The sequence below is a fragment of the Contarinia nasturtii genome, unplaced genomic scaffold, assembly GCF_009176525.2.
Source record: "Contarinia nasturtii isolate CC-2019 unplaced genomic scaffold, AAFC_CNas_1.1 Cnas_scaffold_414, whole genome shotgun sequence".
In the NCBI taxonomy this organism is placed as follows: domain Eukaryota; kingdom Metazoa; phylum Arthropoda; class Insecta; order Diptera; family Cecidomyiidae; genus Contarinia; species Contarinia nasturtii.
The window spans coordinates 4,091,423-4,106,506 of NW_022197768.1; the positions used below are offsets into that span (position 1 = coordinate 4,091,423).

General features: G+C 33.1%; 1 protein-coding gene across 1 annotated transcript; it reads right to left on the reverse strand.

The window, feature by feature from the left end:
• Positions 1-8,857: 8,857 nt before the first annotated feature.
• LOC116338415 (POU domain protein CF1A) lies at positions 8,858-11,764 on the reverse strand. The gene has a single exon (XM_031763638.1). The coding sequence runs from the start codon at positions 10,171-10,173 to the stop codon at positions 8,968-8,970; it is 1,206 nt and encodes a 401-aa protein (XP_031619498.1). The 5' UTR covers positions 10,174-11,764; the 3' UTR covers positions 8,858-8,967.
• Between the last annotated feature and the right edge of the window lie 3,320 nt (positions 11,765-15,084).

The window sequence follows — 15,084 nt, forward strand, 5'->3', positions numbered from 1 at the left end:
TTGTTGTTTTTTTATTCATAACAGCTACTTGCTCTGCTACATCACTAAGAAATAAACACACACACACACACATTACATATATATGCATAACACCATGTGATATGGAAGGCTAGAAATCCGTATATACGTTTTGTGCAATGCAATGTACTTGCACATTGCTCATTGAAGAACGAAAAGTCGAACAAGTTGGCAGCCAACATAAAAGCACGCATCATATACACGTCAAAACAAAGTTTTTTTCCTCTTCTCTCTCCCTTTTGGTGGACTGTTTTAAATTTAATTGTTGGAGCTATCGTTATTGATGTGTTTTTCTCATTTTTTTTTCTTCTCTCTTCTCTTCTATATAGATGGCTGATTTCTTTTATGGCCCTGAATCCGTTCGTGTTGATATTTGGTATATTGCATGTCACATTCGTCATATAAAATACTTTTGAAATATTTCATTTCACCTTTGTTGTCGATGTTATACATACATGTTCGTTAAATGTCCGTTGTGTGCTATAATACTGGTGCGGCTGTCGGTTTTCGATGCCGTCGCTGTTTCGATGCGCATGTCTCTATTTAGACGATGTTGGTTATTGAGACTCTAAACCGATTTTCGATTCGAAGCGACTAAAAAAAAACAACACAAGACGCAAATATAATAGCGCTATTTATGTTCTCAGTCTTTCATTCAAAGACAAATCCATGAAATTGTTTTTGGTATGTGCATTGCTTTTTTGTTTTCCTGAAAATTTTGACGGCAAATTTTTTTTTTGATCAGTCCATGGCACTCATAAGAAGAGATAAGTATTAATCAAGTTTTACTGGATCCGTTCACTTTTCACCCGTGTGTGTACTTTATACTTACAACATTTGAAGTGACATATCGTTGATCGATGTTTGCAAAAGGCGAACAAACAAACTGAACCGAAAAACAAGAGACGTAAAAAAGCAGCGAGCGAGAAAGAGAGCGATTTTTTTTTCTTTAATTCAGATTTAAAGTGCGTTAAGTATTTGACAGCTGCAATTATGGTGTCTGTGGATTGATTTTTTCGACGCTGGAAAGGTGATTTTCGTGTAAGAATTTAATTCTCAGCGATTTGCAAGATGTCCAAAATGTTACCGTTTCCTTTTTATGCATTTCCATTTTATAATTTTTTTTGTTTGTCGTTTTTAATTATTACGATTTGTAATGCCGTTAATACTTCCCATCTTTACATTAGTTTATGCATGCACTCATTTGCTTATCGATCAATGTACAATGTATATATTTCAATGTACACAAAATGCGGTACGTTTAATTTTCGTTTTCGACTTTGTTTCAGCTGCTTTTTTTGGTCGTCATCAGATGTTCAGCTCACATCTCCTTGTTCTCAGCAAAATTGTATTGAAATTACAATTAAGAACATATACAAATTTGCACAGAGACACGGACACAATTGTCGAATATTCATAAAGATTATTAATTAATACTTACACGCTTTAATGAACATATGCAATTCAATTTCGTATTGAAATCGAAGCGATGTAATCAATGGGTATTCGCTATTTATTGAAACATACAATTCAATATATATATGCATACGAAAAATTGATAATCAAAATAATAAAATGCAATTATTTAACGTAAGCATATGCAGCGATTAAAACGCAGTCAGATAAAATGCGAAACAAGAAAGAAAAGCAGCAACGACGATATAGAGAGCGAGCGAGAGAAGTGGATGCGGTTTTTTAGAATGAAGCCGTTTAAATTTGCATATCGCCGGTAGTAATGGCCATTTAAATGATAAACTTCTATGCGCATGGATAAGATAAATTCAAATCAAAATGCATATTTCAAGGACTTTGAGCTGAAAGACCTTAGATAAATGCGAAACAGTTTTATTCAAAGTTCGGTTTGCATGGCGAGAGAAAGACGCAGAGGAAAAGAAGAAGAAGAAGAAGAAAAAAAACGGTATTTTGCCGTGACACACCAAATATGGCAAGATAAAATTCCATATTATTATTTTCCGTATTTCGACCATTTGAAAATCGAAGAGAAAAAAAAGTGACGGACATTCGATCGAACGAAAAAAAAATCGACTAAGTTGTCGTCATATTGGCTCTGTATGTATCAAAAAAGAAATCCACAATACCATCACATTGCGATATAAATCAATATTGGTCACCGATCGCTTTCAAATTCCAATAGATTTTCTTCTGTTTCTTGTTGTTGTTTTCTTATTCGATATTTTTTTCTTCTCGTTCCACGTTTAATGTTGAAATAAAAAAAAAGAAGAGTATTACTGATAGAAGAGAGACAAAGTAGACAAAAACCGGCGAAACGGAGACAGCGCAGCATACGATTTTAAGAAATTCTTTTTTTTAACATAAATTTTATGGAATAAAAAGTAGAATCGGTGTATGGTATGTGGAAAAAGTTTACATGGCGCATCGCCGATATAATCAAAGAAATTCGAGAAAAAAAAATTGACCATAAGAAGACGAAAAAGTCAGTTAGACACAAATGAATTTAACAGTGGAAAATTCATGTTGAAAGCAGAGAGTGTGTTCACTGTTGAATGTTCATTTGGCTATGTATATTCATGTGTGTGTATGTAGATGAAAGGGAATATATCAACGGTGCGACGACCTTTTTTTCCAACTTTAAAACATTTCACTATGCGTATCGCTTTATAATAACAATAATAATGATAATATAATATATGTATATAATAGCATCTTGGTTGTCCGTCGGCGGATAACAATTTGGTGAGAATTTCGTTTCTATTTCATTCCTCTCTCTCTATCTCTCTCTTCCTCAAATGCAGACCATTCTCTTTCGATCTCTTTTCATTTCTCCTCGTCGCTTCTCTTTTTGGTGGATTTCTTTTTCATCGAATATACATTGATTTTTACTACCTGCTATTGTTTATTTATTTTTGATAAAGTTTTATTTCGTGCGGCTATTGATTTGTAGCTGTTTGTATCGCAACTCATTCCATATTTATCCACGAAGTGCGTTTCTATTGATAATTTTTAGACAAATGCATTGAATCAATGGATAGTAACAGCTGTCCTTTCTGACCACTTTCTACATATAACTTCATTCTTAAGACAATTTTCGTTCCAAAAGTCTAATTTTATATAAAATCAAATGCTGCCCAGCCATTGAACCATTCATTTTGATAGAGTAGAACTAAAAAAAAATATAACGAACAAAAAAAAAAATCATTTTATAAACAAATCCGGATTGCGTTCTATGCATGCAGAGATTTTACAAGCACATTTGGCTGACATAAATACTCGTTCTTTGTTTCAATTTCATTTTATTACGAATATTTATGAGCGCAAAACAAATAAAATCATTTCGATTCGACTCTTTTTTCCTAAACCACTTGACACCGTGAAAATAACAAACAGAAAAGAAACAAGATTTGATACCAAAATATACACACATACACTTATAAATAAACCGACGCACAATTTGGTGATGAGCAAAAGTTGTGATCTCCGAAGAAAAAAAAAACATCCATTGATTATAGGTTGTTATGGCCTATAATTTTAAACAATATCGAAATAACTATAATCCATATGTCTTTGTCTCTCTCTTTCCTCGTACGAATTATGTAAAATAGTATTTAATGCCGTGATGACGGTACAGGTAGAGAAAAAAAAGAGTTAAGTTCGTGTGCTCACCAAAAAAAAAGAGAATAAGATACAAAAAAATCTGTCAAAATGATTGTGGTGCCTGCTTTACGCTTATTGCCATTAAACCATATAGGCGTTTTTTTATGTGTTTGCGCGCAATGCCGACGCACTTGTTCGTTGCTTTACTTACATTTCAATTGACAGACACTTTGGTCACGTGGTTTGACATTTTCGAAGCAGTCTAATTTCATTCATTATACTCAATCACTCATTGTTTTTAATTATGCTCGTACTCGTTTTAGGGCCGCTTTTTATGTCTGCATGTGCACTAAAACTAAAATTTATAACGTGAATTGAACAAAAAAAAAAAAAGAACACACTTACACAGTTTTATTTCTTCGCAAAACCGTTGACACTGGCCTAAACGAAAATAAGCTTTTCATACACAATAAACAATAAAATAATGACACACGGTACCGCCTATTTTTTTTAATAATGTTTTTTTTATTTTCATTTTTTATTTTGTTTGCTTGTCGTCAAAATTTTATTTAATTTTTCTTCAAACAGACACTTATTCCACAAAATCTACCGTATGTAAATCAACCCTGCTTGTCTAATATAATAATTTTTTGTGTGTATGTGTTGTTTCATTTTTTTTTTGTCTAAAAATGTTGTTGATGTTGGTTTTGAGCTCAAAATTTGCGCATTGAAATCTATTTGCCCGTCGTCGAATTTTTCATATTTTTTTCGATTTTTTTTTTATATTCATTAATTTTTTTAGCAAGTTTTTTTTTTGTTTGCGCCTTACTCTCATTTAAATGACTTTTCCTGGTTGTCTTAGACTATACTTGTTGTTTTAATTCTTACAATTTGCTTATTTGTGAGTGTCGGTGTTGTGTCTCTTAAATGTGGTTTACTTTGCTTTTATCCACTTTCGGGTTATGCACGATTTAGTCATTAAACATTTTTTGTCTTTTTTTTTATCTATTTAAATATATTTAATAATTAAATGTATGTTTTACATAATTATCAGATAGTTGTAGAGATATTCAAAAGTAGTAGTTCAGTTGAAATCTCACAGAGACTGCATCTGAAATACTGCTCTCTTCATGTCATCCTCTTTTTTCCCACTCGCTTTACATACGCATATCAATTTCTTGTGCTCTTTCTCTCTTTTCCTAGTTCCTCTTTCGTTTATTCTCTCTCTCTCTCTCTTTTTCATATTTATACTTTATTATTATGTACAAATTCATTTGAATTATATTTAAATAGTATTAATTCACTCTTGATTTGTGGTGTAGTGTTTGAGTGTCAATTCGTTCAGTTGGGTTTATATTTGAATTGTTATTGTTGCTGTTTCATTTTTTTTTTCTTAATGCAATCAATCAAGAGAGCAACTCTATGTATTTTTTTCATTTCTGTGTTGTTTTGTTTCTATCTCTTTTTCTCTCAAATATATAGATTTACTTTTAGAGATTTTATAGTATAATGATCTAAATTATTATAATAATAGTAGTAATATGCAATAGTTTATGTTTTTTTGTTAATTTTTTGCGATTTTTTTTTCTCTCTCTTTTTCTTTCTCTCTTCATTTTTATGCTCATTAAATATACTTTATAGTACTTAGTAGATGATTTTTTCAAGTTTTATTTTATACAATTGGTGTGTGAACATCATTCTCGTTCATCTCAAGTTCATCTTTAAAAAATATTTTGTTGGATTGTTGTGTTTGTTTGTGTTAAATTGTAAAAGGGCAAAAAAAAGACGTATGGTTGCACGTGTTAAAGAAAAGTGTAACTGTGTGTTTGATTTGAAATGCATAAGGATTTTAAAACCGTTTTGTGCAGTGTTTTATGCTTCTGTATACCTATGTATTTGTATCTTTTTCTTTTTTTTTTTTTGTCTTTTTGGGGAAATTTTGTTGATTGCTATTTGTTTCATCTCATTCTGACAGTGACAATGACAAAAGACCAATTCCAAGAGAAACTTCAACAAACTGAGAAATAAAATGTCTTGCGACTGATTCATTTGTACCCATTTACACTTATGTTCATTGCAATTTTATCCGTTTAATGCGCATTTAATTTGAACTTTGACTATCAACGGAAAATAAAGAGTAAGGAGAGAAAAAAAACACATACACACACAAAATCTGACTTTTGCGCTGCGGATCAAATCTGTTTTGGGTAAAACTAAAAGAAAACAAAAACCAAAGTGACAAACTATTGGATTATTGTTTTTTTTTGTTGTCAATATAATTTATTGCATGGATTTGAATTGTGTTTTTTTCCTTCTCCTGTATCAGCCTATGCATCTCTGTTTAAGCCCATGGTTTTTCTTGCTAACATCCCTATATTTTTATAACTGCATGGTTTTTCCTTCTTTTCTTTCATTTCATACGTCATCTCTACAGTACAATGCACATTGATTTCATTTAACACTGACTGACTGACTGGCTGAAGGAACAATGATGAGAGATGAGGAAAAATGCAACCGAAACGTGCATGAAGCAAACGAAAGAGAAATTCCCGGTTTAATGCTTTTGCGTGCGTGTGTATATCTTGTCGAATTTCTTAAAAATTGCAATCAATTGTGGACATTTCGTTGGGTGTTTTTTGAGATGCAGTGAGTAATGGGGTTACCTTGTTAAGTTATATGTGCGATCCTTTTGCATGTGTGTCTTTCGTTTACAGTCGAACACTGAGCAATTGAAAAACAAAAGCATTCAGAATCTTGTCAGTCGTTTCTCTTCATTATTACAAATTATCAGAATTTTTTTTTGTTTGAGCAAATATTTAACTTGTGTTCGCACATTGACAATGTAGAAGAAAGAAAAAACACACACGAAATATATGGAATAAATAAAATAAACACTGTCTACGTTTAACTCTTCTTCTTTTTGACACATATACGTGAACGAAACAATTGGAAAATATGTTCACTTCTCATCGAGTAATATCGATCGGACACTACATTGGGGAATAAAAAGAAAAGAAATTATAACAACTAGAAATTATATCAGTCCACGGTAGGCTTTCTAAAACGTTTATTCACTTCATAATCTTTTTTTCGTCATTTTTTCTTTCACTAAACAAAGAGTTTTACATTAACAAAATCAAGTGTATATGAAAAATGAAAAGAGAATTTATGCATTTTTTGCACATCGTGATTGCGTTTGTATAACTGTTTTTCTTACAAATTAGATAAAATCAATAGCTTGCAATTGAATCGTCGGGACTAACATGATTCGCTTTGAAACAATCCAAATGCCTTAACGTAAAGAGTGTAATTCATTTTTTAATTTTTAAATTGATTTGAATTTGTTTGTTTTTTTTTTTTGGTAATTCGTATTTTGAATTTTGTCCACAGATTTCCGTATTCAATATGTTGTGTTTAGTTTTTTTTTTAATTCTGTTTTTCAAACTTTTATGATAAGCTATGTGCCTAAAAGATGGTCATATTTACAAGCAATCGTATCAAAAATTTCGTCCAATATTTGGCGTCATTTCATATGCCCACCCGGTGATTGGCGAAAAATTCCCATGGAATTTTCGGGCTTACATTTTATTCGGCTTGAAATGTGCCAATTTTTCGGCGAACAACAAAATAATGAAAGAAAAAGAAAAATAAATGAGAAAAATGAACAACAATAAAACACAAACAAACAAAATATGTGTGACTAAGAAGAAAACGAAAGAGATACAGGAATCAAAAGTGGTAGTTTTGTGCATTACTGAATGAATTGATACGAAATGAAAGCTGTGGAAAATCCATCTGCATAATTATTTCTTTTTCCTTGGCCAAAATTTAACTATGCCTCAAAACACCAACAAAAAAAAATTTGATTCGTTTTTTATCCGATTCAAAACTAACTTTTTATTCCCACAGAAATCTATCGAAACTAAAAAATATTGATTCGTTTTCTCATCTTTACATAATTTTCTTTTCCTTCTTCTTTTGATTGATTGATTGTGGTTCCACTATCATTTTAGCCTACAACATGTTCTTACTAAACAAACGCTTTTCTCTGTTTTTTTTTTTTTTTGTTTTACTTAAATTGGTTTCAATTTTGTATGTGTGTCATTTTAAATTTAAGCCACATTAACATATTACTAGATAATAATATATATTATTTTTTTATGTGTAAGTAAGATGTGTAATAAAAGTTTAAAAATTACTTACATAAAATACAAAAAATGACGTTATTTCGTACTTTTTTTTTGAACATTTTCGATAAATATTTTTCTCTGTTTTATTTTTTTTCTTGTTTTTGCTTCGCTTCGCCTGATAACGACGGTTCAGATGGGGAGGTTCAAATTTATTATGATTAAGATGTTGCATGTTCTCATTTTGCTCACATGATTTTGGTTGTTTTATTTTTCGTTTTTGTTTCATTATATATTGAATTTAAAATTTTGCGCCATATTTTCGATTCTTGTGTATTATTACATTTGTTGTCGCGTGAGTAGCTCGATTTTCAAAACGAAAAAAAAACTTGGATTTATTATTGTTGCTATTTGAGTCGGCTTTTAGTCGTGTTTGTCACTAGAACTTTTTGTGTGTGTTTTTTTATCTTCTTCTTCTCTATTTATTTGTTACATTATTAATTTAAAATCGTCTATGGAAAAATTATAGACGAAGATCATTATATATTTGTCTAAATCTTAGGAATTTGTATATACATATTCTTAGGACATACATATATTTGTTACTTTTTTTCTTCTATCTTTTCTCTCATTTCTTCGCTCAATTTTCATTAATATTATTATTATTATGCATCTGGTTATTTTGAAACATCACTTGTCTGTTTATTTTTGTTGTTTATGTTTAGTGTATTTATTACGATTCGTATAATTAATTTGCTTCGTTTTGGTTGCCCTTTTGGTCGGTATTGTGTTGAACGTGTTTGTGGGTGGTGTGTGGAAAATGTGTGAAAAATAAAATGCATCTCGTTGAACGGAATAGTGAACAGCCGAGAAGTATTTTTGCTTTTTTGTTTGTTTTTTTTTTGTTAAATTTTCGATTGCGATTCAGGCGAAATGGTTCGTTGTGGCCAAAATGTACGGACAATGTCGATGAATACCATCGAATTGGCCATTGAATTCCAGCCGAAAGGGCAGAAAAATATATTTATATATAAACAGAATTGACACGAAATAAAAAACATTTCTAATTGCCAAATTGCAGGGTCCACTCTTGAAACAATCTTCTGGCATGAAGTTGTTGCTGCTGCTGATGGTGTTGTTGATAGCGATGATCGATGTACATGGCCATTTGTGATGTTGGTAACATTTTCGATGGGCTCGATCCACTAGCAAACTGGGCAGACGACATGGAGTCCTGGATCTCTGATTGCTAGTGAGCCGTCAACTGGTGAGCATTTGGATTTTGCATATTTTGTGGACTAAGCATTGGGGGACTATGTGAATGGCTATGTGTTCCCATTGGACTTCCGTGTATGTCATGATGATGATAGCCACCATGTCCGTGCATATGCGATGGTGGCATACCGTCCATCATATCACCGCCTATTGTATTTGGAGGTGTCATTCGTTTTTCTTTTTGCCGTCGATTGCAGAACCAAACACGCACCACTTCTTTTTCGAGTTGCAGTGAATCGGCCAACGATGAAATCTCTTGTGCTGACGGTTTTGGTTGTTTATGGAAATGCTGTTCTAATGCACCTTTTACCGATACTTCAATGCTTGTACGCTTTTTACGTTTTCGACCTTGTGCGGCTATTTTATCGATGCTAGTTGGTGAGCCGGTCGTTGAGTCAGCCTCTTCCAGCCATTTTTGTAGCAATGGCTTCAATTTGCACATATTCTTAAAACTTAATTGTAAAGCCTCGAAACGGCATATCGTTGTTTGTGAAAAGACATTTCCATAAAGTGTACCTAGCGCCAAACCGACGTCGGCTTGTGTAAAACCTAATTTAATTCGTCGCTGTTTGAATTGTTTTGCGAATGCCTCTAAATCATCTGATGTTGGTGTGTCCTCTTCGCCGGCGCTTACATCTCGATCGCCTTGCAAATGATGTGAATGTAAATGCAATTGTGGCGATTCTCGTAGCGCATGATGTAAAGGAGCTACGCTTTGATGATGCGGATGTCCTGTGAGATGATGCATACCATTCATAGCCGGGTGATATTGGAGCGGTGAACCGCCGGTTGGTGCATAATGCGAAGCTGCATGTACTGGTGCATGCCAACCATGTGGCGATGCCATTCCCTGTTGTACTCTACTTTGTTGTGCCAAATGTGACATTTCTGGTTTCACATCAGCTGGATGATGGTGACCATGATGCGATTGCAATCCCCATGGATCGTTTGGATGCAACGCTGACCATGGATTTGAGCTTAAGCTGCTGGTCAATGCACCGCCCGTGTTTGGGCTTGGACTCGATGGTACATGATGATGATGTGCGGTATGATTTGGATGATGGTGGTGCAAGTATTTCATTTCGCCTGCATCTGTGCCGCTTCTCGGCGACGGTGTGTGATATGCAGCTCCCAGTGCCATATCTAATTCTCCCGATGAAGTCATATAAGTTGTGGCCATTTTTGGAGAAAGTCTCCAAAATTTTCCAGTTTTTACAGTCGAAAACTTTTACACATATCACACTGCAATTCGATTTCAATGCGAATTGCCTTTGCCTTTTTTTTCGCTCTCGTTTTCTCTTCGCGTTGCGCCCGTGATATGCTCTCTCTCTAATTCGTACTTTGCCCTTTTGCAATTTCGTCTATTTTTCTTATTTTTATTTTGAACAGTAGTAACTGAATCGAAAGCACACTCGAAAACTTGTAGAACCGTTTAATTTGAAATTATTAAAGCAATCAGTTCAAAATGTCAATTGAACCAACGGCATGCTCTTATATATGTACTTTTTTGTGGCCGTCGATAGTATTTGTCGTTCATTCAATTGTACCGTGTTGCTATTGTTCTGTTTTTAATTTATGGGCTGCGTTTTGAACAATGCGATTTCAGTTAAATAAATAAAATCAAAATCGTCGCATGAAATTTATCGAAACAAATAAAATCGAGGAGAATCTGTTCGATTATTGATTTGTTTGTCTTTTCTTTTCTTTGTCACAGTCTTTCACGCAATCCTTTCAAATTACATTTGATTCGGGTTTTTATTTTTGTTTTTGTTTTTCTTTTTGGTTTTCGTTTTGTTTGGATGTGTGAATGTTGTACGTTGTTTCAATTTAACTTAAGATATTAATCCATCGAGCAGGTAAACAACACAAACACATAAACACACTGTATATTGTCACTTATGAAGTGCTTTTGAATCACTTAAATTGAGCAAAGTTTCTTCGTGTCTAACGTTTTGCTTGATAGAAAAAAGGATCAAAAATCTCGCTTGATTTTGATTCAAATTCAGTCACAAATTGAGCAAATTTTTGTGAGTGTTTCGCTTTTTTATGGCGTTGGTGTTTATTTGATAATGAGCGATCAAGCATCAAATTTTTTTTATATGTTCTTGTTCTTGTTATTTTTCGGGTTGATTTTTTTATTTGTTTATTTGATTCAGGTACACGCTGCCGTTGTGCTATTGTGCTGGAATTTAAGACTCAATGTTGTTCGTTGTCCTATAATATTCGCACAATTTGTTTATCTTCGTATTTCTGTTTTTTTTTCTGTTGGTCTCTCTTGATATCACTTGCACTGATTGTCACTCAGCACCTGAACTAAATGTCGATTAAGTTTTATCTTATTCACTTGCACAGTGTGTTGCAATGTAATCGAATTAATTGTCGAAAACATCAATCGAAGACAAAGTCTTTGGACTGTCCTTTTTGCGGGTGTGTATGTATTTTTTTTCTATTGTCTCTTAACAATTCGTTGATTTGCAATCGATCGTGCACAAATGAATTTGTTGAAGAAGAAGCACGCGCGCAAAAAATAAACGAAATAAATGTTATAACCGATTTGATATATTTCTGTTTACTTCGAACTAGAACTCGAATTCAATACTTCGTCCGATTCTATGTCATCAAATTGAAAATAATTCTTGTGAACTTTGTTGTGTGGTTTACATGTGTACATATGTGTATAAAAATGAGGAAATATTTTTATATATTGAAACGCACTAAAACTTGTTCACGTGCAGACTCAACGAGGTATCGAAGTCAACTGACAATAATGAACTACTCGCTCTGTGCCGTCTACTCAATATTCTATATTTTCTTCTACTACAAACATTACTAACACTTCTTCACATATTGCTTACTGTCGCTTTGCTTTGGTTTTTTTCCTCTTCTTTTTTCTTATTCGTATAAGCCTCATCTCTCACCGCAGCTACGTTTTGCGTGCGTGTTCTTTCGTCTCTGTTTTGCTCTGTGTACACACATCGTTGTGCACGCATCTCGTTGCGTCCCATTCTAATGCACTGCAAATGTAATATTGTCTTGCTTTTTGCTATTTACTTCCAACCAAACAAAAATACCATATGTGTACGATGCGCAAGTGGTGGTGCGAACGAATACAGTAAACACAATGAAAATCAGTGAGGAGAACAGAATAAAAACGAAATGAAACGGAAGATATTTTACACGTTTCACACACATGCATAACGTCGATTCGTTGATGCCTCGATTGTGTAGCGTGTACTCACATACTCGATATATACCCCACTTACTTGTGTCGTACTTCAATATAGAGTGCCTATCAGCCGTTTCATGCAAACTGAAAATGATTGGACTCATATTAGACATTTACATGCAGGCAATAGCCTGTGTGTCTGGTGACGTCACAATTTTTTTGTAAACACCCATCACGTATGCCAATGCGTATGTTTGGCTCCGCCCAACAATTCGTATACGTATACGGAATTATATGCAATTGTCGTTTGTTGATTGTGGTGGTGTGTGGATTGTGTGCGAACAGAATGAAACTATCTGACAATGATACGTTTTGATGCTTCTATCAGTGTGAAAAATGTTCTCAATTTGATCGTATGCGCATGACGAGCAATGAAAATTTTCTTCGCTCTGCTGAATTCCATACTCGTTTCGTTCACGCGTTTATTTTCGGTGAAGTGAAGAAATTGCGGTGCCTCAATAGAGATATTTTCAACATTGCTGGAATACAATTATTCTTTTTCTTAAATTTTTTCGTCATATTATTTTGTTCGCTTCAAATACAATGAATATCACAATTTATTCTTTTGCTCAAACATTCAATTTCACGCAACAAAATCACACATTTCTTTCAACACCGATTTTCATTTGAATGCACATTTAACTGATACGGCAGCAAAGCGATACACGATGAATGAATAAAAATATACGGTTTACAAAAATTTATCCAAAATTATATCAAATCTATTTAATTCATCCATGTAAAATCAAATAAAAATCGTATAAATATTTGTCGAATAATCTTCTTTTCAATTTGGATTTCATTCGATAGAATTTATCCGTGTTGGAACGAACATTGGATTGAAGTGTAACGGAATTTCAATCTTTATTCAAATACAATCAAATTCAGCTCTTAATTCAGCGCTAAAAGACATTCAAAAATGTCAACGTTATGCGGTTATCAAATGAAATTTGATGTGATATAGTTTGCGGTTGTTAATAAATATCGTCCATTTAAAATGATATTTATTATTTGTTGGAAACATGTTTTGTTTTCTTTTTCTTTTCGATGGTTAAGAATATTTGTTTTAATTAACGCACAAAATGCGTATGGATGCGGCCGCATGTTAAACATATTTTGCAACAGGTTGAAAGTGTAATGCGTGTGCGAGTATGATTTCGAAAATCTAAATTATTCAGATTGGCATGCGCCGTATATGCAAATCATGGTTATATGGTATGGAATCAACTGCGTGCCCCATATCTTTTACTCACTTAATGTGTGCGTAAACAAACGAAGACGATTTTGCCTGGAACGAATCAAGCGAAAAATCGGGGAAGCTTCGAAGTTTCAAACTGCAACCGCAACAAACAAAAAATAATGCCACGAGAAACAAGAAGAATTCGAGGCACACTAAACATGAACGAAAAAAAAAACACACACAATTTTTTTTCATTGAGAGTGTGTATTTGGTTAGCGCACGTTGTTTGCCGATCTTTGTGCATTCTTCATCTTTAGTCATCGATGAATATTTATAATGCCGATTTCATATGCATACCGCCTGAATGTTTTGTTTGGTTTGATCACACGCGTACCGTTCGGTTTGACGTAGTTGAAAGTGAAAATTGTACACGAAAACCAGCACGAAATTGAGTTTTGAAATGAAATGAAAAAAAAAAAAAAAAATTGAGAAAAATAAATGTATCTATAGTTAAAAGCGATCAGGACAATATTACGGTGTTCTTTTTCTCTTTAGTAAATTGGGTACTAAATTATGGATAGAACGGAGAAGATTGTTTAACACTTGAACACGAGAGACAACAAAAAAATTAATCCTTGTTTTTAAATATCATCATTGACTCTGAACACTTCTCAACAATTCATATCCCTTTTGATATTTATTTACATAATGTGACATACGTTTCAGTTTTCATTAGGATTTTAGCTGCATGCGTTCATAATTTTGAATTTGAAAAAAAAAAAAAACAGACACAGTATTAATCGGTATAGGAAGAGGCAGCCGAAAACAAATCGGTGCATCTCATTTCAATTTGAATAACTGGTATAAAACCGCTGGAGATCGGTTCAATTTGGGAGGTGCATGTTGTTTATTCTGTGGACATAAGACAGAAGGTAACAGAGAATCTGCATGAAATTAAGGGCTCGACTCATTCAGTGTGAAATTTATATTAAATTTTTTTTTTATTCTTTTATATGCACCCAAACACGAACCAAATGATCTTCTACGTTTTATTTTTTATGCCAATTTATTGGTAGCAATTTAAAGGTGGTAGTGATTTGTGACTTTGACACATACTGACAAATTAAGTCGTTAATAATCTAATTTGCATGAATGTTAAACTATCATTCATGTGTCATCCGATCGAAGTGGATCGGAGAGAAAACCGCACCAAATAAATTCATTTTGAATTGTTGCAGCTACGATTTGTATGTTTCTTTTTTGATATTGCAATTTTAGTTTTGTTGTTACTAAATGAGTCCATTTATTACGCCGCACCATTTTAAGCCTGAAATACGCATGGAATTAGCTTAATAACGAATTAGAGGGAAATAAAAGAAGAAAAAAAAACACACACACACAACATAGCAAATTACAAATAACAACAGCGATCGTTGATAAATTAATTAGCGCATACTTGTTGAAAATAATTAAATGAATTAAATTGTATACGCATAAAAATGATGAAAATAATAATTAAATGCGACTGAGTTGCATTGCAATTCCGTCAATCGATTAGCTTGATCTGGATGGTTGAAATGTTGGCTTAATTGATTCCCATTGCGTGAATTTACCTGTATGCTTGTTGTTGCCATAATAAGTACTTCTTCTTCTTCTTCTTTCCGTTCAAAAGTTGACAATGATGA

Coding starts and splice junctions, on each gene's coding strand:
- LOC116338415 (XM_031763638.1), bottom strand. CDS start 10,173: ATGGCCACAACTTATATGACTTCATCGGGAGAATTAGATATGGCACTG.